This window comes from Uloborus diversus, chromosome 6 (assembly GCF_026930045.1).
Source record: "Uloborus diversus isolate 005 chromosome 6, Udiv.v.3.1, whole genome shotgun sequence".
NCBI classification, from domain to species: domain Eukaryota; kingdom Metazoa; phylum Arthropoda; class Arachnida; order Araneae; family Uloboridae; genus Uloborus; species Uloborus diversus.
Window position 1 is genome coordinate 78,289,243 of NC_072736.1, and position 25,500 is coordinate 78,314,742.

At 37.4% G+C, this 25,500-nt stretch overlaps 1 protein-coding gene across 1 annotated transcript in view; it reads right to left on the reverse strand.

Moving 5' to 3' along the window:
• LOC129224708 (uncharacterized) overlaps positions 1–17,794 on the reverse strand; it is a 31,617-nt gene extending 13,823 nt beyond the window's left edge. Inside the window, exons 1-2 of the mRNA XM_054859257.1 lie at positions 17,657–17,794; positions 8,121–8,256 (exon numbers count right to left, since the gene is read on the reverse strand). Of these exons, the coding sequence (XP_054715232.1) occupies positions 8,121–8,256; positions 17,657–17,690 (170 nt within the window). The 5' untranslated portion in view covers positions 17,691–17,794. The remainder of the gene's footprint in view (positions 1–8,120; positions 8,257–17,656) is intronic.
• Positions 17,795–25,500: the final 7,706 nt, after the last annotated feature.

Genomic DNA, 25,500 nt, shown 5'->3' on the forward strand with positions numbered 1-25,500 from the left:
GAACTTATTTTCATCTCTAAGTCAGACGTTATTCCAAAACGTTTTGAGCATATTTATCACTGATTTTGCGACGGAAAGCATAAGCTTTCTGTTTTTCGCACGAAGAAGAAAACTTCTGCTGGAAGAGGTCTCATTTAATCCAGCTAATCAGAGAACTTTGCGAACAGTTTTAGGTGAAAATTAAACGTAAAATTTTTCATTTAATTCTGTAGAAACTTTTGTAGCATTCAGATGTGTATTTTTAATAAATATTTAACTGTAAATCTCCGATCACGCTTTGTTAGCTTTGCCAGTTGACCTTTTCTTAAATTGTTTTCGATCCGATTCTTTTCTTCAAAGCGTTTCATCAAGAGCTTGACTATAGAATGGTATAAATTAACTAATTTAACGACATTTCAAACCAATTTACTGCTACTGTGAGGAAAAAATCAAATTTCAAATGGTGTTTGTTGTTTTTTACGATACCAGCCATTTGAAAATAATAAGCAGAATATTAGGGAATAAATAAACCAAACATTAAAGCGAAATGACTTTACAGTGGCAACACAATGCAAAAATAACAAAAAAACGACGTGATAATTTTAATCATGAATTTATTCAAAAATGTTTCATTGTACGATGACTTTTGTGGCGTATTATTTCTCTCTCTCTCTCTCTCTCTCTCTCTTCGTTTTTTGACAAATTTCAAAAGTAAAACTAGGCATTATTTTGAAAACACTACTGAGTTTTATTTTGATGTTAATTAGTAGTTATTGAATGGCATAGGAATGATGTGAAAAAAAAATAGACTTCATATTCGAATTCAGTTTCGCGTTATTTTGGTTTTACTACAAAATTTCAAAGTGTACGAACACTTTTGGGAGCCACTGTATATTCTCTGTTTTATTTATGTGAATGTAAGCATATTTAACAGCACACGTTTTACCTGACATTTCCCGAAGTGAGTGTGTAAGACAAAGAGAGAGCTCTGCTTTTAGATATTCTAGCGCAGTGGTTCCCAACATGTTGGTAATTACCCCCAAACCGGTTAAAGTGGAATTTTTCCATGGGTAAAATAAGTACCAGGATTGGATATTTGTTCGATCTCAAAACAAAAGAAAAACCAAATCGATAGTTATTAGTGATTGATAAGAAAAAATGACAAACTGGAGCTCGACTAAAAATAACCACTAACCGATTGTTATAAGCAAACTTGTAGACTAGCAAATTGTTATAACTTATCAATATCATAACATTACTCCTCCTATTGACTACTGAATGATTTTATAACAAATTGCTAAGAAACATGTGTTTTTTTTAATCTGAATGATTAAAATTAATGTTAAAATCATTATTCATTTTCATAGCTTTAAAAAAATTACATTTATTTATAGAATAAACGTTTTTGAGGTAATTGATAAGAAATAAACCGCTTTAAATATCCTTTAAAAGGTCGGAATCCACTGTTCTAGCGTCATGGGAAAAAATATTCAGTCGGCTAAAGCCTAGGATGGAGTGTCGGAGGGGCACTGTCCGGCTTCGGCTCCTGAAATTTTAGAGAATTCGACTCCGACTCTCGTTCCGCAGCCCTGGCAGAGTTGAGGATTTGGCACTGTTCCAAATTAACTTATCCCGTCGGAAAGTTCAATGGAATAAGCTGCGGGAGCATCCACCCTTTCAATCGAACCTGCACATGTTGACTAGATTTTTTAGTAATTAGCACCTTCTACAACAAACATATGACTTCAGTCCACCACAGTTGCTATGGGAATTGGCAAACATCCATTTAAGACGAGTCTATTTAATTGAAGGGGAAACGTAAAAATATGATGCGCTTGTTTCAATGTGACTCTGAAACTCTCAATACCTTGAGATACATTTTGTTTCAAAACATTCCATTACTGAATCTCATTTAGTTGTTACTTTAAACTTAGATATTGTTGCAAGTTTATGAAGCATGTTTCTGATATTGCTTATGAATTATTGCTATAAATTAAAATGCAAACCAATCAGGCAGTTACTTTATTCGGTCTCTTTGCGAAATTTGTGAAAACTATTCTTGCGAAGCAATCATGCTATCATAACCCCGCCCATCATTGCACCGCTGTATCCCATAATTCTGGCTTCAATTTCATCTCCTTTTCACCATAGACGGGGCCTCTCTTTGTAAATTTCTTTACTCTATGGGCAACCCTGAAAACTGATAGATGCGTTCATTTCCGCATGCAAACCAGATGATAGCTTTTTCATCTCATCGGTGGTCAGACAGTAGCAATGTAACTGGAACCTTTTAAGAGCCATTGAAATACCTCATAAGAGAATTCTTTGCACAGTTTGACCTACCAGTTTATCTGGTTGAATATTTGCATGACTTAATAATGATATTTGCTCTTTTAAATCTACATTTCAGCCTTATATGTCTCCAGCTTTCCTTCACAATATTTCGTTGTGAAATGTCCTCTAGGTAACATTAAATCTCGAAATATTTATTTTTTTATCGTAAAAATACAGATTACGAATTTTTCAATTATTTTCATTCCTTATTTGTATTTTTACAGGGAAAAAATATGAATGTGTTGTTATTACTAATACCACTCGAAACACTGAGCCCGAATAGCAACAGAAAATCGATTTAAGGCAGTGGAGGACGGTATCCGTTTTAATGAGCACCACTTAGGCGGAAGTCCGAATTTGCTCAGACTGCACACGAATGATGAAAGCACCATCTATCAACATTTCGATATTCATACCCAAACCAGAAGTCGAACAACTCCTGGCTCAGCACATCCAGAGGTATTGGGTCATGTGGAGTACTTTATGACTACGAGATAATTAACGTGACGCAGTCATCATCAGTGAACACGGAGGATCTTAGACCGGCTGGCATCGAGCCCGAACTTTCAAGTTACGAGCCCGGCGCCTTACCGATCAGGCCACTTCGGACACCAACACCAATATAATTGTTTCCAGATTTAGCACTAGTTTCACAGCCTGTTAAGAATAATCACACTACCTCCGTGATTTATAAGGTTTGTCAATCCAGTATGGCAACACTTAAGTTGCAGTGTGGTAGTTTGGCATCATTTCAGTTGTTGTGGTGCGTTATCGAGACGTGTGGATATGCCATGTGCTGTTCTTTCTTTTTCTCCTTAATAAAACTCTAATCTAATAAGCATCGGCCTCTGATCTTATTTAATCTTTACAGCAGAGCGTGGTTCTGATATTGAACACGTTGAATTTAAGTATTTATAGTGATTGTAATTTGTTCTGAGAATAAATATTGAAATGGCAGCACGTGATGATAACACCAAGTACAGTATTGAGCCGTTTAGCGGTAAGAACTTTGCTTTATTTAAGCGTCGTGTAGAAGCATTTTTGGCAGCAAAAGAAATTGATAAGTATTTAGAAAGTGAAGCTAGTGAAAAAGAAAATGCTGAGATCAAAGATGCAAGAAAGGCTTACGCTCTACTGCTGACTCTTCTGGATGATTCTATATTGGCAACTATGGCGACAGAATCATCTGCTTGTCAAATATGGACTAGCTTAAAGCAGAAATATTTGAAGATAAGTACTGTAAGTCAAATCTTAGTTCGAAAGAAGCTTGCGACCATGAAGAAACGCCGTGATTGGAGTATGCAGCAGCATATTAATGAACTGTTAGCCGTTGTAAATGAATTGCGGTTATCAGGTGCAGAAGTAAAAGATATGGATGTAGTCATTTATATATTGATGTCACTACCTGCGGAATACGATATTATTAAATCAACTATAGAGAATCAACCAAACGAAACTCTGACGTTGGACTTTGTTATGCAAAGACTTTTGAATGCTGAAGAATTGAAATGCGAGAAAAATTCTGACAATGTTCGTGCCCCTGTCTCAAGTGACAATACTGCTTTTAGTGCTGATAAGCGTGATGTTATCTGCTTCAAATGCAAAAACAAAGGTCATATTGCCAAGTTCTGCAAACGAAAATTAGTCTGTTTTGGTTGTGGACACCCAGGGCATCTTAAGAAAGATTGCAGATCTAAACCGAAATCAGACTTTAAAGAATCAGCAGCAGTAACATTCATGGTTGGTGAGTCTGCGGAGAATTTTATTCTGGATTCTGGAGCATCCACACACATGTGTAATAATGGTGAGTGGTTTGAAGAAATTAAACCTTTTTCTGGAATTGTTGCATGTGCCTCCAAAAAGGAAGTTTTGAAGGTGAATGGTATCGGTACTATAGCTGGAACTTTACATGGTAGAAAAATCATTCTCACAGATGTTCTGTATGTGCCTGAGTTGAATGGTCAACTGATATCTGTTAAAAATATTCAGAAGGCTGGCTACAGTGTGATTTTTAAGAATGATGTAGCTGTTATTGAGAAGAACAAGGAAAATTTTGAATTTGCTAGACTTAATGAGAAAGGACAGTATGTGAGTCAGTTTGAACCTATTAAAGCTTCAACTTATACTGCTAATCACAATGCAGTATTATGGCACAGACGTTCTGGTCATCCATCCGACAAAGTTCTGAAACAAATGGGCTTGCCAGTTTCTGAGTCAATGTCAAGTTTCTGTGAGGAGTGTGTCACAGCAAAGCATTCCAATACTCCAATGAGCAAGGGCCCCAGAAGTAGAGAGCATTTGGCAATGAGAATGGTTCACACTAATATTTGTGGTCCCATTGATCCACCTACTCTGAAGGGCGAAAAATATTTCCTTACCATTATAGATGATTGCTCAAGATTCTGTGAAGTACACTTGCTAAAACATAAAAGTGACATTTTTGAAGTATTCAAATCGTTCATAAAGCAAAATCCTGATCTCTACAAAATCCGATGTGATAACGCCAAAGAATATGTATGTGGTGAACTTTCCCGTTACTGCAAGAGAAGTGGTATCATGATAGATCCTGCCCCACCATACTCGCCTCCTTTGAATGGTGTGGCAGAAAGAGCAAACAGGTATCTTTTAGAGAAGGCTCGAGCTCTCATATATGAAGCTAGACTCCCTAAATCCTATTGGGGATATGCCGTACAGACAGCTACATATCTAAAGAATCGCATTCCAAACCAGACTGTTGGGAATCTGCCTTTTGAGTTGAAGTATGGTAAGCCACCTGATTTGAACATTATCAAAGTTTTTGGTTGTGATACTTACATGAGAACACCTGACAACTTAAGGAAGAAGCTCGATCCAAAATCCAAAAAGATGATCTTTGTAGGATACTCTACTATGGGTTATCGTCTATTAGACCCAGTCACAAATCGTGATGTGGTATCTCGAAATGTGCATTTTAATGAAGAAAAGAAGAAATGTATCCCAATTCAAGATAGCTTCTCTATAGAAAATGAAGATTTTACCAGTGAAAGAAACTCTGATCAAAGTGATGTGGAATCTAAAAATGAAGAAAGTGTTAGACCAAAAAGAACTGTTAAATTACCTGCCAAATTTGATGACTATTTTGTGTATGAAGCTAACATGACAACCCTCGACTCTGTATCATTTGAGGATATAGAAAAATTGTCAAAAGAAGAACAAGTTCTGTGGCGGAAAGCCATGAATGAGGAAATGGAGTCTCTCAATAAAAATGAAGTGTGGAAGCTGGTTGAGTTGCCAAAGGATGAAAAGCTTATATCATGCAAGCGGGTGCTGAGCATCAAACGAAATAATGTGTACAAAGCTAGGCTGGTTGCTCGTGGCTTTGAACAGAAGCTGGGCATTGATTATTTTGAGACCTATGCTCCTGTGATAAGTATCTCATCACTTCGACTTGTGCTAGCAATTATTATACGAAAGAATTTTGCAATCTATGCACTAGATGTGAAAACTGCTTTCCTAAATGGTGAGCTTCAAGAGAAAATCTACATGCAGCAACCAATGGGTTATGATGATGATAGTGGTCGTGTGTGCATGCTTCTTAAAAGTCTTTATGGATTAAAACAAGCACCCAGGCAATGGTTTCAACGATTTACCAACTTTATCATCAATTTAAACTTCCAACAGTTAAATTGTGAGGCTTGTATATTTCTGAGAAAATCTAAAGAGAAAGAAATCTTTATTGTGCTGTATGTGGATGATTTACTCATTGCCGGTTCTGATGATTCTGAGGTAAGAGTGGTGATTCAACTACTTAGAAATGAGTTTGAGATGTCCAAGGCTGAAATTGCAAATGATTTTCTTGGAATAAGTTAAGAATATTCTGATGGAAGGCTTTCTTTGAGCCAAAAGGCCTATGTTGAGAAAATCATAAATAAATTCAGGATGGTAGACTGTAAGCCATCTGATACTCCTTTAGTGCCTAAGTCAACATCAGCAAATTTTGTGAATGGTGAAAAATTTCATGGTCCCTATCGTGAACTTGTTGGTGCTTTACTTTATTTGGCAATAACAACTCGCCCTGACATTTTATATTCTGTAAACTGTTTAAGCCAAATTCAAGAACAACCCACTAATAGTGCTTGGGCTGGTCTAAAAAGAATTCTTCGATATTTGAAAGGGACTTCTGAACTCAAGTTATTATTTTGTAAATCTTGTGTTGATAATATTGTTATTGATGTATATGCTGATGCAGATTGGGGGGCAGACACACATGATAGAAAATCTATTTCTGGGTATATAATTTTCTTTAATAATTGTCCTGTAATTTGGTCTGTCAAAAAGCAAACATCTATCGCTCTGTCCTCTACTGAGGCAGAGATTTTGGCTCTGGCAAGAGCTATTCAGGATCTAATTGTTCTCTACAATATAACAAAAGAAATTTTAGAAATAGATAACATTGATATTTCAGTTTATGAAGATAATCAGTCTGCAATTAAAGCTGTACTAAATGAAAATAACTGTGCTAGGCTGAAGCACTTGGATATTAAGTTAAAATATGTTAGGAACATCATAAAATTGTATAATGTGAATCTTAACTATGTATCTACTGAAAATCAGTTAGCTGACATGTTTACTAAGTGTCTACCAAAACCTAGATTATGTTATTTAAGAGATAAATGTAAACTAATATGTGATTAAGGGAGGGTGTTAAGAATAATCACACTACCTCCGTGATTTATAAGGTTTGACAATCCAGTATGGCAACACTTAAGTTGCAGTGTGGTAGTTTGGCATCACTTCAGTTGTTGTGGTGCGTTATCGAGACGTGTGGATATGCCATGTGCTGTTCTTTCTTTTTCTCCTTAATAAAACTCTAATCTAATAAGCATCGGCCTCTGATCTTATTTAATCTTTACACAGCCAAGTAATATTGTGGAATGACCTAGAAATAGCTGTGATTCATTTTAACCAGCATGATTATTTAAGTTCCTTTAACCCTAAAACTTTGCATGTTTCCATCCGTCAACGTACTCCATTTAGTCTTTTAAAACGCTATAAAAACAAAACTGAAGCTGTATGGTCGCAAATAAGAATAACCAATAAGCTACCCAAAGTGGATATTACTAAATCAGTTTGTAACTTGTATGTACTTCCACTAGTTCTGATCGATAATAGAACGAGATTCATATTTTCATCATTTGCTGCGGGTGCGATTTGGTTAGTTTTGTACATTTGAAAATGCCTACTTCTTGTAATTCCGTAAAAAAAATTAAAAGTTATTGCTTTAACAGTTAAGTATTTTTACAATCTTTATTTGTGTTTCAGGATCTTTGACGCAAAAAATAGTGTAGTTCGGATAAGTTGAGCTATGACCTTGACAGTGAAACAATTTACCTTTCCTATTACCCCCAAAGCTCCACACTATACATGTTGTTTCTTTTTAGGAAAAGCTTGAAAGCTCCAGAAAAAAAAAAAAAAAACTCCAAATTGGGTTGAATCATAAATCATATCTAAATTAAAAAATAATTTCCTGAAGTACTTTTCCATATTTTTAACAAGTAATAAAAGCTAAAAGGACATATTGAAAAATGGTTTCTTAAGCAGGGACTTAAGGGTTAAATTCTTTTCAGGACCTCTATCCTTCTATATTGTTTAGTAGAATTGAAGGATGTTCCTAAAATGTGATTAAAAGTTTTAGTTCCCATCTCATAATGGTTACGATTTTTTTAGGCATACCATAAATAAAGTCAAAACTCCTTTTGTTCACATTAAAATTATTTCAAAAAAACTTTTCAAAAATAAATACTGAAATTCATTTCAATTGTACTTACTGACACATCTCCGTTAGTTGGTCTTCATCAGCGAATGGTTGTCCTATATACACAAAATCAAAACTTCCTCCTTCTGGAATACATTTATTAGCTTCTTCATTGGTACATAGTGGAGAAGCAAATACGCATCCGAACACTGCAAAAAAAAGAAAAAAAAACTATCACACTATTTAGCTGAAATTTAGATAATAAACGAGCTAATGTGTGCCTCATATGACTTCCTTTTACTCTAATTTAATGTCATTTTCCTATTATTGGTAATTTTAATGTGATTCAATAGTTTACTCTCTAAATATCACCAACAATGGCCAAATTGAAACCAGATTTTTAAAAAAAATCGCCAAATTTGTCGCAAAGTTGATGCCAAAACTTGGCGACCAAAAGACTGCGATGTATCGCCAAGTGCCCGCCAAATTGTAACACCACTTGAGTTTACATCGAAATTAACAATGATTTCCCCTAACAAAAGGGCAAAAGACCCCCGTAGAAACAACCGAATGCAACCAAAAGGGGAGGTGCACAACTAGACCCCACTAGGAGTCTACGTACCAAATTTCAACTTTCTAAGACATATCGTTCTTGAGTTATGCGACGTACATACGCACATACATACATACATACGTACATACAGACGTCACGAGAAAACTCGTTGTAACTAACTCGGGAATCGTCAAAATGGATATTTCGCGTGTCTATACGTTCTTAGGCACTTATCCAAGTGTGATCGAGTTGAAAGAAAAACTCAACATTTATTCGGGGGTGAGCAAAATGGAAATTAAGGTCGAATTTTGAGTGAAAATTTTTTCGCGAATACAATGCTTCCTTTTTTGTAAAAGGAAGTAAAAATACTTCAGGGTGACAAGAAATAACTTGGACACACATGATACTTTTTTTTTTTTTTTTTTTTGCTAATGAAAATATTACGACCAAACTTTAAAATAAATATGAATACATTACTTCGTCTAATATATTTACAAATTTTCAAAGTGGCTACTTTTGGATTAGTACAGAGCTTTAAAGGTGTCACAAAATTTTTGGCTCTTGGCCGCAACTCTTTTACTGATATTTTATCCTACTCCCTGCGTAAGGATTTCTTTAGGGATGCCGAAGGAGGTTTAGCTCATACGCTTGTCTCCAAGATGAATCGAACGAAATAATCCATTATGTTCGAATTTGGGATATAAGGTGACCATTCTTGAGCTCCAATGAAGTGTCCAAATGTGTCTTACGCCAGTCTTGAATGTCTTAGTTCCGCGTGCAGGTGCGGAGTCCTGTTGGGAAAGTCCATCTTTTGTCTCCAAAGGACTTTTTCGAGCAAGGTGAGACAATATCTTCCAAAATGAGTTTGCGATATATTTCTAGATTAATTTCATCCCCTGATCAACAAAAACAAGTGGTGGTGTTTTCCCACTTGCACATATCCATATCCCACCCCAAGTCATTACAGATTGGAGTAGTTGACGCTGTTTAACAATATAAGAAGGTCTTAGAGACAAGGGTGTGAGCTAAACCTTTTAAAACTTTGGAATCCCTAAAGAAATCCTTATGCAAGGAATGGGATAAAATATACGTAAGTGAATTGTGGCCCATAGCTGAAAATTTTGTGACACTTTTAAAGCTCTTTCTTAAAGCTAAAGACAGCCAATTTGAAAATTTGTAAATATATTAGACGAAATAATGAAATCATTTTTACTTCCTTTTACAAAAACAGGAAGCATTATATTCGAGAAAAAAATTTCACTCAAAATTCGACCTTAATTTCCATTCTACTCACCCCCGAATGAATATTGAGTTTTTTTTTTTTTTTTTTTTTTTTTCGACATGACCGAACATGGAAAAGTGCCTAAGAACGTATAAACACGCGAAATATCCATTTTGACGATTCCCGAGTTAACCCATTAACCGCTGAAACTCGAAAACGTTATTTTTTTGGATAAAAATCATAAAAGTTATCATTCTGAACCTATATAATAGTAATATGCTTAAAAAACAAAACAAAAATGCACTTACTTTTACAAATATAGGGTGGTGCGTTGACGCAACGTCAGCGGAAAAGGAGTATTAATGCTAAGTAGTTTTATCAGAAATTCTTCAGCAGTTTCAATGCTTTTTATACACAGGAAATTTTTATAATCTTAGTTATTTTCTTAACCATGCCGAACAATTTAGAAGAAACTGAAATTTATATAAAATAAGCACATAAATGCATTTTAGAAATTTTAAATTTTGAGGAAACATCGATTTTTTATAGTTACACGTGAAAAGTTTCGCTGCAATGGTGATGATGTGCAACCTTACAAACATTGCAGCGATAAATAGTTTGGCTGTGGCAATTCTTGCAGACCTTACGATAAAATGTCCCCCAGATACAGGCATTGGTAAGCTGAATTTGCTTGGCCGTCCTGTAGCTGGACTTTTCTTTTTCATGTCACTATCATAAGGGGTCTGTAAAAGATGAAGTGCAACCTCTCGCCTAAAATCCAATAGTGACTTTCTATTTTCTTCTTTCGATAGTCTTGAAAGTTTCCAAGCATTGGTTAATGCAACATCAATATAATTGGAGAATATTGGCCACCACCATTTTTTCCCTCGGACTCTAATTCTGTAATTTGAAACTAAATTGTCACACAAATCAGCAACCCCCATTTTCATGTTGTATTGCTCAATTATACAAGGTTGAGGAACAGAAATTTTCTTCTGGTTTCTGGAATAGCGAGAAACGTTTTTGACAGGCTCAATTTTACCACAGGTTGAACCCATAATCACAACTGTTTTTTGGCCACTAGAGGGCGCCTGTGATGCAGGGAGTGTTATTGCTGCTAATTTGATAAGTGTTTTCTTACTATAATTTTTCATTATTACTGTCTATTTTTAGGTTTTTTCACTTCACTTTATCATGTAATTTAGTTTTATTGTGTTTGGGGGCTCATTTTAGCTATTATTGTATTCTTGAAGTGTTTTTGCATTTTTTGGAGCTAAGCCTAACATGTGGTGATCTCCTGGTTTTTGATCTTGTGTGCTTTATTGGGTGTAGCAACTCTGTTTATTTACTGCTGTTTTTAGCATTTATTCTGTGTTTTTTTGCATTTTTATCTTTCTGTTTTGCCTTTTGGAACATATTCACTGAGTAGAAATGGGTGTTATATGCATTATGAAAGAGGTAAAGAGTGGGAAGGGGGACAGGTGGATCTCTTGTGATTTATGTCATATGTTCTGCCTGTATAAGGGGGAAAATGAGTCTGTTTTTGAGGAGGATTATATTTGCACTAAATGTGCTGAACTCTCAGACTTAAGACTTAAGATGCTAGTTTTGGAAGCCCAGTTAGCATTAGGGTGTAGGCCAGTTGTAGAGGGTGTAAATGTTCCCGAGATTCAGGGGGAAGTTTCAAATGAGGAGTTAGATTGGGAAACTAAAGGTGTAATTTTGGGGGACTCTATGGTAAGGGAGGTGGGTAACACAGTTGGGAGAGTAAAGCGTAAGGTGGCTAGGTGTTGTTTACCAGGGGCTCGGGTAAAAGACGTTAATATGGTTGCTGAAAAGAAGGTAGTATTGAATAAGGAGAACATGGTTACTTTGTGGGTGGGAACAAATGATGTAGGCCACAGTAAAAATGAGGAGTTTTCTAGGGAATGGGAATCCCTGTTGGATAAAGCAACCAGCTTTTCGACAAATGTCCAAGTGGTTGGTTTGCTTCCCAGGTATGGAGTGCATAGGAGCTGGCTAAATCAACGTGCAAGGTGTATGAACTTGCTACTGAAGTCAATTTGCGAAAAGCGCAGTATCAGGTTCATTGATGTATGGAGTCATTGTAAACGGGATTGGATTGCTAGGGATGGCCTGCATCTGAGCTCTACAGGGGTCAAAATGGTTAGTGGATTAATTTTAAGGGCTTCGGAGTCAAAAAACTAAGTTGGAATGGGGGGCATGGTTCAAGCATCAGGTATCGAGAGAATGAAATTTTTTTGGGTATTGCTAGAAATGGAAATAAAGTGACGAACAAGAGTAGTAATGTTAACAATTGTAATTTAGGAAATTTCAGGGTGTCGAATAAAAGCAACTTAGGCATGCTTAAAGTTTTCTATACCAATGCTCGCAGTATTAGGAACAAGATGGATGAATTGAAAAGCATAGTTATGGATGAGAAGTTGGATGTTATTGGAATTACTGAGACATGGGCTACCGAATCTGATGCAGAGTTATTACATATTGCTGGGTATAATTTGTTCAGACAGGATAGAGTAGGTAAAAGAGGTGGTGGGGTTTTATTTTATGTTAGAGACAATTTTATTTGCAATGAATTGGTCATAAATGATAAGCCTACTGATATTGATATGGTTTGGCTGGAGTTGACGAGCAGTAAGGGCAAAAAGCTACGCTTTGGAAACATTTATAGGCCACCTAATTCAAACCAGGGACAAGATGAACAGATGTACCGTATTATTAGTGACATGTCCAGTAAGGGATCCGTTATCATAATGGGGGATTTCAATTTTCCGGGTATTGATTGGAATAATTTTTATCCTGGTAATGGCAAAGAAGAGGAATTTTTAAAAGTAATTGGTGACTGTTTCTTAGATCAAGTTGTAACTCAGGGAACTCGAGAGGAGGCAATTTTGGATCTAGTTTTTTGTGACATAGGTAGTTTTGTTCAGGGGTTGAGTGTAGGGGAGCATATTGGAGATAGTGATCATAACAGCATTAGGTTCCGGGTTAAATTTGAAGTGTGCAAAGATGATAATTTTAGGTTTGTGCCCAATTTCAGAAACACTGATTTTGTTGCACTTAGGCAGAGCTTGAAAGAGGTTTTTTCGTCAGGGTTGGAAAATAGCGACGTAGATCAGCAGTGGACGGAATTTAAGGATAAACTTGCTAAAACGGTTGGGGACTATGTTCCATTTAGGAGAAAAGGTGTTAGTACCAAAATTTGGCCCATGTGGTTCTCCAGGGAGACTAAAGAAGCTCTTAATTATAAGCAAGCCACTTTTCGTAAGTTTAAAGAAACTGGTCAGAGTGCGGAGAGGCTCCAGTATGGTAAGGCAAGGTGAAATTTTAAGTATTTGGTACGGATTCAGAAAAGGGAATTGGAGCAAAGGCTGGCAGATGACATTGATGGGAACCCTAAGAGGTTTTTTGCTTACGCTAATTCTGGGAAAGCTCGAAACAGTCAAATTGGGCCTTTGGTTGATGAGCATGGAAGCTTAATACAAAACGATAGGGATATTGCAAATGTTCTAAATAACTTTTTTTCCAGTGTGTTTAACGATAACTATCTCAACAGTTGACACTAACAAGACACAAGCTGTTATACAGCTTGAGGATTTTGTATTTTCCAGGGAGGAGGTTTTATTTCATTTGAAAAAGATTAAAGCAACTAAAGCTCCGGGACCAGATAATATTTTTCCAAAAATTTTAGTTGAATGTGCAGAGGAATTGGTGGATGTTATTTTGAATATTTTCAACGCTTCTTATAACTCGGGGACGGTGCCAGAGGACTGGAAGCTGGCTAACATAACGCCACTCTTCAAGAAGGGGTCTAAAGGTATTGCTGGGAATTATAGACCTGTAAGTTTGACTTCGGTGATTTGTAAGATTTTCGAAACTTTGATCAAAATTAAGATCATGATGTTCTTAGAGACTAATAGTCTGTTGACTAGTTTGCAGTATGGTTTCAGGAAAGGTAAATCCTGTACTACTAATTTATTGCATTTTTACGACAAGGTTACCTCAGCTTTAGATAACAAAAAATGTGTGGATGTTGTTTATATTGATTTTCAAAAAGCTTTTGACAAGGTACCGCATGTTGCTCTTCTCAGCAAGTTAGCTGACATTGGAATAGGAGGAAAAACTTTACTTTGGGTTAGAAATTGGCTTACTGGTAGGAAGCAAAGAGTAGTTGTGAGAGGAAATCATTCTAATTGGAGTGATGTTTTAAGTGGGGTTCCTCAGGGATCAGTTTTAGGGCCTCTTTTGTTTATTATATTTATGAATGACATCAATGAAAATATTTCTGGAAGCATGAATTGTTTTGCTGACGATGTAAAAGTTATGGGGATTGTCGAAAATGAAGAACAAGTAAAACAGCTGCAAGAGGATTTAGATCATATTACTAAGTGGGCAGATAAATGGGGTATGGCAGTTAATGTAGGGAAATGTCAAGTACTACACTTAGGTCATGGTAATAAGCGTATGAGATATCGTTTACAGGGTTCAGTCATAAATCAGGCAGAAAATGTTATGGATCTGGGTGTCTTTATAAATCAGGACTTCAAGTTTAGTCAACAGTGCAGTATTGCTAGTAACAAAGCCAACAAAATGCTTGGGTTCATCAATAGATCTATTTCAAACAAATCTAAGAAAGTTCTTCTGCCTTTATATAGGAGTTTAGTAAGACCTCATTTGGAGTATGCTGTTCAGTTTTGGTCGCCTTATCTGAAGAAAGATATTTTCGTATTGGAAAGGGTTCAAAGAAGGGTAACTAAATTAGTAAGGGGACTCTCAGATTTAGATTATGATACCAGACTTAATAGGCTTAACATGTATAGCCTGGAGCAAAGGAGAGTCAGAGGGGACATGATTCAGTTATTTAAATTTATCAAAATGAAATATGTAAATGGATTAAATTTTTGCGGGGAAAGCAGGACTAGGGGTCATTGTTTTAAGCTATTTAAATCTCAGGGTAACTTGGAAATCAGGAAAAACTACTACTTTAGCAGGGTCGTGGGCACTTGGAATAGCTTACCGGAAAAGGCGGTAATGAGCAAGGGAGTGGATAGCTTTAAGAGGGCCATTGATCTTCATTGGGGACTAATTAATTGACTAGGACCAGCCTAGCTGGGCCCAGAGCCTGTTGCTGGTCGTCACATTTGTATTTGTATTTGTATTTGTAATATATGTTTCTTCATTTTCTTTATCATCATCATCTAAGTTTTGTTCGCAAATCTGTTCCAATGCTTCTTCCAAAGTTAGATATCTTGTTCTGGGCATTTCGAAAGGCAGAGACGAAAAAAAGGCTTCCAAAGTCAAAACGCGCAGAATAAAACTGAAATAAATTTCTTCCCTAAAGCAATTAAAACAGACAGTCAGTCTACCCCTTTTTCGCTGACGTTGCGTCAATGCAACGCCAGTTTTTACTCCCCCTTCCTCCCCAGCAGAAGCAGTTTCTTTGAGGAATGTTCTGATAAAAAGTGACCTTGACTAAAAATATTTCATATCTAAACCAAAACTTTTTTTTATTTTTATTTTTTCTGACAGAAAACTGGATCACAAATTTAGTCAAAAAAAAAAAAAAAATGTGAGAGAAACAATTTTTATCATACATAAAAAAAGAAATTTAAAGTAATTTTTTTATTTAACATATTTCTACTAATATTCTTAAATTCAAATTAGCAATCGATAAAAAAATTAGATTTCTAGTGTAGTTTCTATGGATATTTATTATAACCGTTGCGTCAACGCAACACCAGCGGATAATGGGTTAATTACAACGAGTTTTCTCGCGACGTCTATATGTGTACGTATGTGCGGATGTGCGTATTTGCGTATGTATGTCGCATAACTCAAGAACGGTAAGTCCAAGAAAGTTGAAATTTGGTACGTAGACTCTTAGTGGGATCTAGTTCTGCACCTCCCCTTTTGGTTGCATTCGGGTGTTTCTAAAGGGGTCTTTTGCCCCTTTTTATGGGGGAAATCACTGTTAATTTCGATGTAAAAAGTGGTGTTATAATTCTGCGGACACTTGGCGATATATCGGCAGTCTTTTGCTCGCCAAGTTTTGCCGCCGACTTGGCGACAAATATGGCAATTTTTTTTTTCTTGAGCAATCACGATTGCTTATTGTTCTCATTTGACCGTTTTTGTTGTCCGTGCCCTTTTCAACTTGGACTAGAAGCCTTTGCAGCACCACCGCCAACCGTCCTCTGCTGGCGGCGCGGCGCGGCTGCTCCGGTTTTGAGCTATCCGCTTCTCCTGGTCGGAGGCGTCCATGTCCTACCCACACGCACGTTCACACACATACACACACACGACTTCACACACATACACTCACACACGCCTGCGTGCATACACACAGGCCTACGCACACACACAACTATGCTCAAGTAACCGCCCAGGAGGAGAGGCAGATTTGGGGGGGGGGGACATGAGCCGTTTCTAGAAACAATAACTCCAATGAGTAGGGTCCTTTCTCAGCTCGTGATTGCGAAAAACATAATTTGAATTCAAAATTTCAGAATTCAAATTAATTTTTTTTTTTTTTAATCTGTTATAATTTGGCCACTGTTGGTGATATTTAGAGAGTAAACTATTGAACCATATTAAAATTGCCAGTAATGGGGAAATGACATTAAATTGGAGTAAAAGGAAGTCATGTGATGCACACATCAGCTCGTTATTTTGAAGTTTCGTAGCAAAATTTTCATTAGTATTAAAATTATAATGTATTATGTGTGTCCAAGTTATTTATTGTCATCCTGTTAAATCACCTATTTAGATTCACTTGTAATTAGACAGTTCCTGGGAAGAAAATAATGAGCAACTGTGGTAATTCAGACATTGTCTATACATTTTGGAATGCGCTTACAGTGTGAAAAAGAAATTTCAAAACAATTTAGCCTCCAGAAAAAAAAATATTAAAATAAATAGCATACTTGAAATGCTATCGAAATGATTTCATAATAAATAATAAGCTTCAATTCTAGTACGAAAATATTTTCGCGGAGATAATAGTAAGCTTTGGTGGGGTAAAGTGGTCATAGAAACCTGGTTTTTCAACTTAAGTGAACAACGAATACACGAATTTCTTTGAAAGCTTTGATTTTTTTAAAATTATATAATATATTAATAAAAAACACGTTGCACTGAATTTTAAGAAGAAAAGTAGCGATTTATAGTATCACGAAATTTTCTTTCTCATATGTATTTATAACTTGGTATGTGCGATAAAGTAGTCAGAGGTGAAAATATCAATTTAAAACCGTTAAAAATAACTTTTTTTTTTTCAGATGCTCAACACAGATAGTTCATTTTTATTTTAAAAAAAATGACTTTATGTAAGCAAAGTGAGAATTTATGATTGTCAACTATGTTATAAGTTGGCTCAAGAACATTTTTAGCATATTTGACTCATTGATTTTATCAATGTCTTCAGAGAAAGTATAATAATTACCAGTGTTTGACTACTTATAATTCTTTTGAAAAAAATTAAAATCGTATTAAAGATAGCATCTAGCATCTGCACTGTGTCTAAATTACTTTAATTATACTCGCTCAGACGGACCAATAAAAAAAAACACTCAATATTTGTTCGGGAAACAGAAAAATTGGAAATTTATGCCGAAATTTAAATGAAAATTTTTGCGATTACATTAATTCCTTTACTATGTAAATGGAAGTAAAAAGTGCTGATCTAAAAAAAGTAGAGGAAATACAAAAATTAGTTTCATATTTCGATTCAACTCCTCAAGTGTAGCTAAAATCAATTCTGAAACTAAGAAAAAAAAGTGTCTCGAAAAATTTAAAATCCAAAATAAAATCTTACCAGCAAGCAGAACTATGAACATTATTCTAGTCATGATGAAAACTGTAAAATAAGCAGAATTTAATTTTGGAATCTTTAATATTTAAAGAATAAATTATCACCATCCCACGATAGATTGTTCTTTTATCAAGCAGATACAATCGGGATAGCATAATTTTTAGGAAAACATATTGTTCAGTTCCCAAATGTAAACTACGGATTAGAATTAAAATAAAAGATAAGAAACGATAAGATAATTTTCGGTATCGTAAAAGAAACTTTTTTTTTTACGCAGGGGTTTTTTTTTCCAGGTTTTTTAAAAGACAGGTGGACACAAATCATTGTAACACCTCATTTGGAGTATGCTGTTCAGTTTTGGTCTCCTTATCTTAAGAAAGATATTATTGTATTGGAAAGGGTTCAAAGGCGGGCTACAAGGCCAATAAATGGGCTTTCTCATTTAGACTATGATTCCAGGCTCAGAAGGCTAAAAATGTACAGTCTTGAGCAAAGAAGAGACCGAGGGGACATGATTCAGTTGTTTAAATTTATTAAAATGGAAGATATTACGGGGCTGAAGTTTAGCACTGAAAACAGGAAAAAGGGTCATTGTTTTAAGCTATTTAAATCTCAGGCTAACATGGATATTAGTGTAACGGATTCGGTGAGGCTTCCAACTTCTCGAAAGGACGACACAGTTCTTGATTAAAAACACAGAGAATTTATTTACACTATGTACAGGAAATATCGTCAACAACTGCTAAATTATTCATCAGCAATTAAGCAATTATCACACAACACCGTAAACTCAACGTTTACACGCGTATTTACTTCCAAATACGAAAACAACACAGCGAAATGCCTCGCAATAAACAGAGCTAATACACTCTCAGAGCAAATTCTCAATCGAAACTAACTTTTTATCCATCGCTAACGGCTTATATACACACCGAAAAGAAATCTCTCAAAGATTCCAGAAAATGCTACAACGTTCTACAACTACACTTTCATTGATAAAATCAGTGAATGAAATAAGAAAAAAAGAATAGGGGGTTGTATACTTTAGCCATATGTTAAGGGGTTGTATATTCATTACGGGAAACTATTTACAGGTTACGTTACTATAATAATTACTATTTACAGAATTTGTAACATTGCCCCCTTCCCAAGGACTGCACGTCCCGGGCAGTACAATCCCCAGAAAGGGTGCCAAACTTCTATCACAAGTTTACAAATATACACATTAATTAATAACTAACAGATACAGAAAACACAATAATAACAAGAAATATTACTAAACATTAAAAGCAAAAATTATCTACAACTTTTATGTAATCAACCATGGTTGTTCACGTAATACTCATGAACTATGGTCATAGTATGGGGTTAACCGATCATAATGTACAACACTAGGTTTTGCATTAGGTGATTTTTGGATCCTCACTACGACGTCATTCAGTCGGTTAAGGACTTTGTAGGGTCCATCCCAATGCGACTACAATTTGGGTGAAAGACCTCTCCGTCGGATGGGATTCCATAACCAAACCTTGTCGCCTTCGTTGAATTCATGTCCAGTAGACCTTGTGTCGTATCGGGTCTTCATCTTCTCCGCCGCGATGTTGATTCGCTCTCGTGCGAAGTTATGAACGTCTTCCAACCGGGCCTGGAGATCCTGGATGTATTCCTCGGGTGATGCAGGCGCATCCGGAGAACGACCGAAGACGAGATCACAAGGTAGCCGAAGCTCTCGTCCGAAGAGCATCTGAGATGGGGCAAATCCAGTAGTCTCGTGGACAGCACTGCGGTAGGCCAGCAGGAACAAAGGTAGCTTCTTGTCCCAATCCTGTTGATTTCTGGATACCATAAGCGAGAGATTATTCAGGATTGTGCGGTTAAATCTCTCCACCATGCCGTCCGATTATGGGTGTAGTGCTGTTGTCCTAGTTTTCTCAATTCCGAAAATTTGACATAGGCCCTTAAACACAGCAGAGATGAAATTCCTCCCTTGATCGGAATGAATCTGCAAAGGTGTTCCAAATCTCGAGATACAATGTTGGACTAGAGTCTCTGCTACGGTGGTAGCTTCTTGATCTGGAATGGGATATGCTTCCGGCCATTTGGTGAAGTAGTCGATGGAAACAAGAATGTATTTGTTCCCATCAGCAGTTCTTGGTAGAGGACCCAGGATGTCGATCCCAATTCGTTCGAAAGGAGCTCCAACGTTGTACAGATGTAGCTTCCCTCTGCTTCTCTTCTTCGGTCCTTTACGAGCAGCACAGGCGTCACAAGAATGGCACCACTTCTCCACGTCATCCTTCGCCTTACTCCATAAGAAGCGCTCCCGAACTTTATTGAGGGTTTTCAAGACACCAAAATGTCCTCCAGTCGCACTACTATGTATTTCTTTCAGAACATCTGAAATCCTTGATCGAGGAAGTAGTAACTGCCACCTAGATGTTTTGCCGTCGTAAGATTCCCATTTTCGGTGTAGCACGCCGTTCCGTAAATGGAGCGAGTTCCATAAAGCCCAGTATCTTTTTGTTGCAGGACTGAAGATGGAAACGTCCTGCCAGCTAGGTCGCCGACTGTCACATTCCATGAACTCCAAAATTGGTTTTATGTCGGGGTCTTCATGTTGATCTTTTCGAACTTGGTCGTCACTCCATGGATCAGGTTCAGATGATGTTGAAGTCACTGTCACCTGATAGGCAGTAGGGCTAGTCTTTCCATACTGTTTCTCGATTCGGGAACAATAGTGGCAGTTCTCAGGACAGGGTCTCCTTGATAAAGCGTCAGCATTACCGTGAGATAACCCTTTTCGATGCTTGATCTCCATGTCATATTCCTGGAGCCGCTGTATGCATCTGGCTATCTGGCCTTCCGGATTTTTGAAGTTCAAAAGCCAAGTTAATGAGGCATGATCTGTCCGAAGCAGAAATTTTCGGCCGTAGAGGTAATGATGGAAGTGTTCTACAGCTTTCACTATGGCCAGTAACTCCTTTCTGGTGACGCAGTAATTTCGCTCCGACTTTGATAAGCATTTGCTCCAGTAAGCGATGACATGTTCATTGCCGTCAATTTCTTGGGATAAAACAGCTCCAATTCCCTCGTTGCTCGCATCAGTGTCCAAGATGAAGGATTTTTCAGGCTGAGACTAGGCGAGGATAGGCGTTGATGTTAAAGTCTCCTTCAGTCGTAGAAATGCATCTTCGCATTCTTTGGACCATTCAAACTTTTGCTTGCTCACCGTTAGCTTATGCAAAGGTCGTGCAATGTTGGAAAAACCGTTCACAAACTTCCTGTAGTTAGTGCAGAGCCCCAGGAAACTTCGCAACTGATGGATGTTTTCGGGACGACTCCAACTCCTGACCGCAGATACCTTTTCTGGATCGGTTTGTACACCCTCAGAAGAGATGATGTGACCAAGGTAGTTCACTTCCCGGCGGAACAAATTACATTTGGACGGGCTTAACTTCAGATTGGCTTCCTTAAGCTTTTGCAGCACCTTCCTAAGATTTGCCAGATGTTCTTCGAAGCTGCGTCCCACGATGATGATATCGTCTAAGTAGACCAGACAGGATTCGTAAGAGAGTCCTCTTAACACTGTCTCCATAAGACGCTCGAACGTAGCTGGTGCATTGCAGAGGCCGAAGGGCATCACTTTAAACTGCCATAAGCCTTGTAAAGTTGTAAACGCTGTCTTCTCTCGGTCCTCAGGGTGTATCTCAACCTGCCAGTAGCCGCTCTTCAAGTCCAGGGTCGAAAACCACTTGTGTCCGGAAAGAGTGTCCAAGGTGTCGTCTATCCGTGGAAGAGGGTAGCTGTCTTTCTTGGTGATTTCATTCAGCCGTCGGTAATCGACACAAAATCTGGTGGAGCCATCTTTCTTTCGGACTAAGACGATGGGAGAAGCCCAGGGACTGGATGAGGGTTCGATGACATCATTCTCCTGCATCTCTTTCAGGAGGGTCTCAACCTCTTCCTTCTTGGCGAACGGTAGTCGTCTTGGATGCTGTTTAATAGGGGGGTGTTCTCCAGTGTAAATCCTATGCTGCGTTAAGTTCGTACGGCCAACATGCTCCGATGCTGATGAAAACAGATGCTTGAAGTCGTCCACCAATTGTTCCGCAGCAGTTCTTTGATTTTTCGATAATGGAGCACTCCCAATTAACTTCGATGTCAAGGACTCAGAAGCCACAGTCTCGGGGGAATTGATTATTCTAATGATGCAGTTTACTGGAGTACAAGTTGCTAACACTTCACCTTTCCGGATATTCCTTGGCCTTTCACTCACGTTGGCGACTCTCACAGGAATTACACCCTTAGAAAGGTCCACAAGCGTAGATGCTACCAGCACTCATTTTGGGCTATTGCTTAAGTTGGGGTATTCAATGAGTCCAAATCGAAAACTATTGCTTTCTTCAATGGAGCCAAGTATTAATGATTCTGACCTTGAGGGAATCGATAAATCTGTTTGGGCTATTATTTGATGAGCGGATTTTACATCACTTTCTGCGAGGAAAATGGCTATGTCTTCTCTCATCGAGTGCAGCTCATTAGTCTTGAAGTCGAGGTTGAAGTCATACTTCTTTAAAAAGTCCAATCCGAGAATGAAGGGGTCGGTGATAGCAGCAACGAATGCCGCATGATGGTAAGTGGCATTTCCAAACACAATTTCTAAGTTCACTTTACCTTCAATCTCGATCTTGTCACCTGTCACAGTTTGGAGGGTAACGCACGGCGGCGTCTATAGAATGTTGAGTCCAAATTGACGAGCCACATCTGTTCTAATGATTGTAACATTGGCTCCAGTGTCAATAATCAGTTCGCAGGGAAACCCGTTTACATATGCGTAAACAAACAGTCCATTACTGCCGCCACTTGTCGATGAAATCTGGATAACTTTAAGATGGAGCTCATTCCAATTTGGCGACCTCCGCCCCGCGAGATTGCCATGGCCTAGTTTTCCTGGACTTGAGAGGGAGAGGTGCCCTTCCCTCTGGTTTCTTGGCGAGCTTCACAGTTCCTTCGTAAGTGACCCTCGCCACTACATTTCCAGCACTTAAGTGGTTGTCGATTTTGGTCCTTGGGAGCCGAAATCCTTTCGAGAGTTCCTGCAATTTCTTTTATTTGCTTTTCAAGTTCAACAAAACGTGACGAAACCGGATCAAGATCATCAGTTTTCACGCCGCGGATTGAATGGCGATCCTTGCGAGTTGCTTGCTGGGCGGCCCGGCCTCCAACTTCATTGCATACACAACAGCAGAATTCAGGTCTTTGACATCCGCCATCCGTAGAGCTTTCTGGATTTCCGGATCTCGAACCCCGTCGATGTTGTAGTTGAGTGCCAGGTTGTCTCGAACATCCGCAGGACAGTCACAAAAAGCAAGATGAGACAGTCTCTCGACGTCAGCCGCTAGCTCTTGCAGGGGTTCCCCGGTTTTCTGGAAACGGGACTTCAACTGGAGTCGGCTGAAATCTTTCTGGCACTTCTCACCGAAGCGAAGCTCCAAAGCAGATGTGAGGGCGGCGAAATCCAGGCGCTGGCTGTCCGGAAGGGTCTGGAGAATGTCCGCTGCGTCACCTCTCAGGGATGCTGCAAGATGACAGGCCTTGGTAGCAGAGTCCCATCCGTTCGCTTCCGCCACTATCATGAATTGGGTCTTGTACACCTGCCACGAACTTTTCCCATCAAATGTGGCCAGTTTAATGGACGGTCGAGCAACAGATGTGGGAGCGCCAAACTGTACAGAACTGCTTTCCGCGGTCGCCAATCTCCGTTCCATCTCTTTAATTATTTCTTCCTTAAATGAAGTAAATTTCTTGTCTTCTTCTTCCAACTTATTTTCCACATTGGCGATATGCTCTTCCACAGTATCAAATTTTTCTTCCAGAGCATCAACTTTATCTCCCATGGCGGTTAGTTGATTCTCCATCATGGTTTTCATCGACGTTAGGTCACTTTTTATCTCATCTTGACTTGTAGTAATTTTAGCAGTTAAATCACTATTTAACTGTTCTTGGTTAGTCGCCAGTTCATTTTTCAATTGTACTTGATTTGCAGTCAGTTCATTTTTTAATTGGTCTTGATTAGCCGCCAAACTTTCGGTCAAGTCACTTTTCACAGCATTAATTGCTTCCAGAAGTTGTTTTAATTGGTCATCCATTGCGCGAGTAATCACCATAAAAACAAAGTCTATAAATTCTAACAGTCTTTATGAAAAAAAATGTCCAAAGTCACACTTACTCCAAAAAAGTCCAGAAGAAGCGCCACGCTGGGCGCCAAATTGTAACGGATTCGGTGAGGCTTCCAACTTCTCGACAGAACGACACAGTTCTTGATTAAAAACACAGAGAATTTATTTACAGTATGTACAGGAAATATCGTCAACAACTGCTAAATTATTCATCAGCAATTAAGCAATTATCACACAACACCGTAAACTCAACGTTTACACACGTATTTACTTCCAAATACGAAAACAACACAGCGAAATGCCTCGCAATAAACAGAGCTAATACACTCTCAGAGCAAATTCTCAATCGAAACTAACTTTTTATCCATCGCTAACGGCTTATATACACACCGAAAAGAAATCTCTCAAAGATTCCAGAAAATGGTACAACGTTCTACAACTACACTTTCATTGATAAAATCAGTGAATGAAATAAGAAAAAAAGAATAGATGGGTTGTATCGGGACCACCGTGACAAAAATGCGCGCTTTCTTGGGTCCTTCCGGGCCTGGAACAACTGAGAAAAACCTAGGTGGCGCTACAGTCTAAGCGATTGAGATTCAAATCAACAATCCAATGTTTTGCTTTACGTTTTCCAACGACCGTTACTGAAAATGTTTGACCTTTCACCTTTCTGTAAGCAATGAATTGATGATTAACTGAAATAAAGGTAAGTGATCTGAAATGTTACTTCAAATGATTTAGTAACCTTTATTAAGGTTATGTTTTAATGTTTGCGTAAGACAGTTGGTTTCACACTTCTTACAGGTTGAATTTGTTGTTAGTCTCTCTATTGCGTTTTTAAAGGAATCCTTCCGATCTTTTAAATTCAGCTTTGCATTAAAGATTAGTAAAAACGTTCAGATTATCATTGTTTTTATTAAGTTAAAAAATCTGTGCAACGATTTAAAAGGAAAGTTAAGAATTCGATTGCTGAATCTCAGACAGCATATTGCAAGTTATATAGTGTCTTCAATTTACAATCTAGTGCTATACCTACAACATCAAATATCTTTCAGTTTTACATGAATAACTTTAATGTTAATTACTTTCTAAAATGCCATCTTTCTAGAATGGATAAACAAGTGAATAAAAGTACTAATTTCATAAGTTTAAAATATTGAATTGGTATTTTAGAAGTAAAAATGTAATACCAATCGAAATATCAACTGAATATTCGGTGCATCTGCAATTGACTATCAATGTTTAATGAATATTTAGAAAAAAATATTTTTTTAAACTTTAGCTGCACATTTGGTTTAAATTATAGGAGAATGAATTTAAAGTGCTAAATTTTTCTCTTACTTCCTTAGTAAAATATTCAATTATTTAATTTATTTATTTTGGTTATATGCATGAGTAAATAACGTTTTCTATGTTTTTCTCTTTTTAACCTACTATTTTAAATTTTTGAACTAATGGTGGTTATTTTACAATAATAATTGTTCTGATAAGTACTGTGTTATAGAGAAAGAGATATGAGAACCTTTCATATGTCTTTCAAAAGGAAGTCTTAACTCTAAATTTGACCTATCTATTGAAATTTATAAATATGCTTTAGTATATATATTCTTAAAAAACCATTCAACTCAATCTTGCTTAGTTGGGATTTGTTTTCAGTGCAAAATA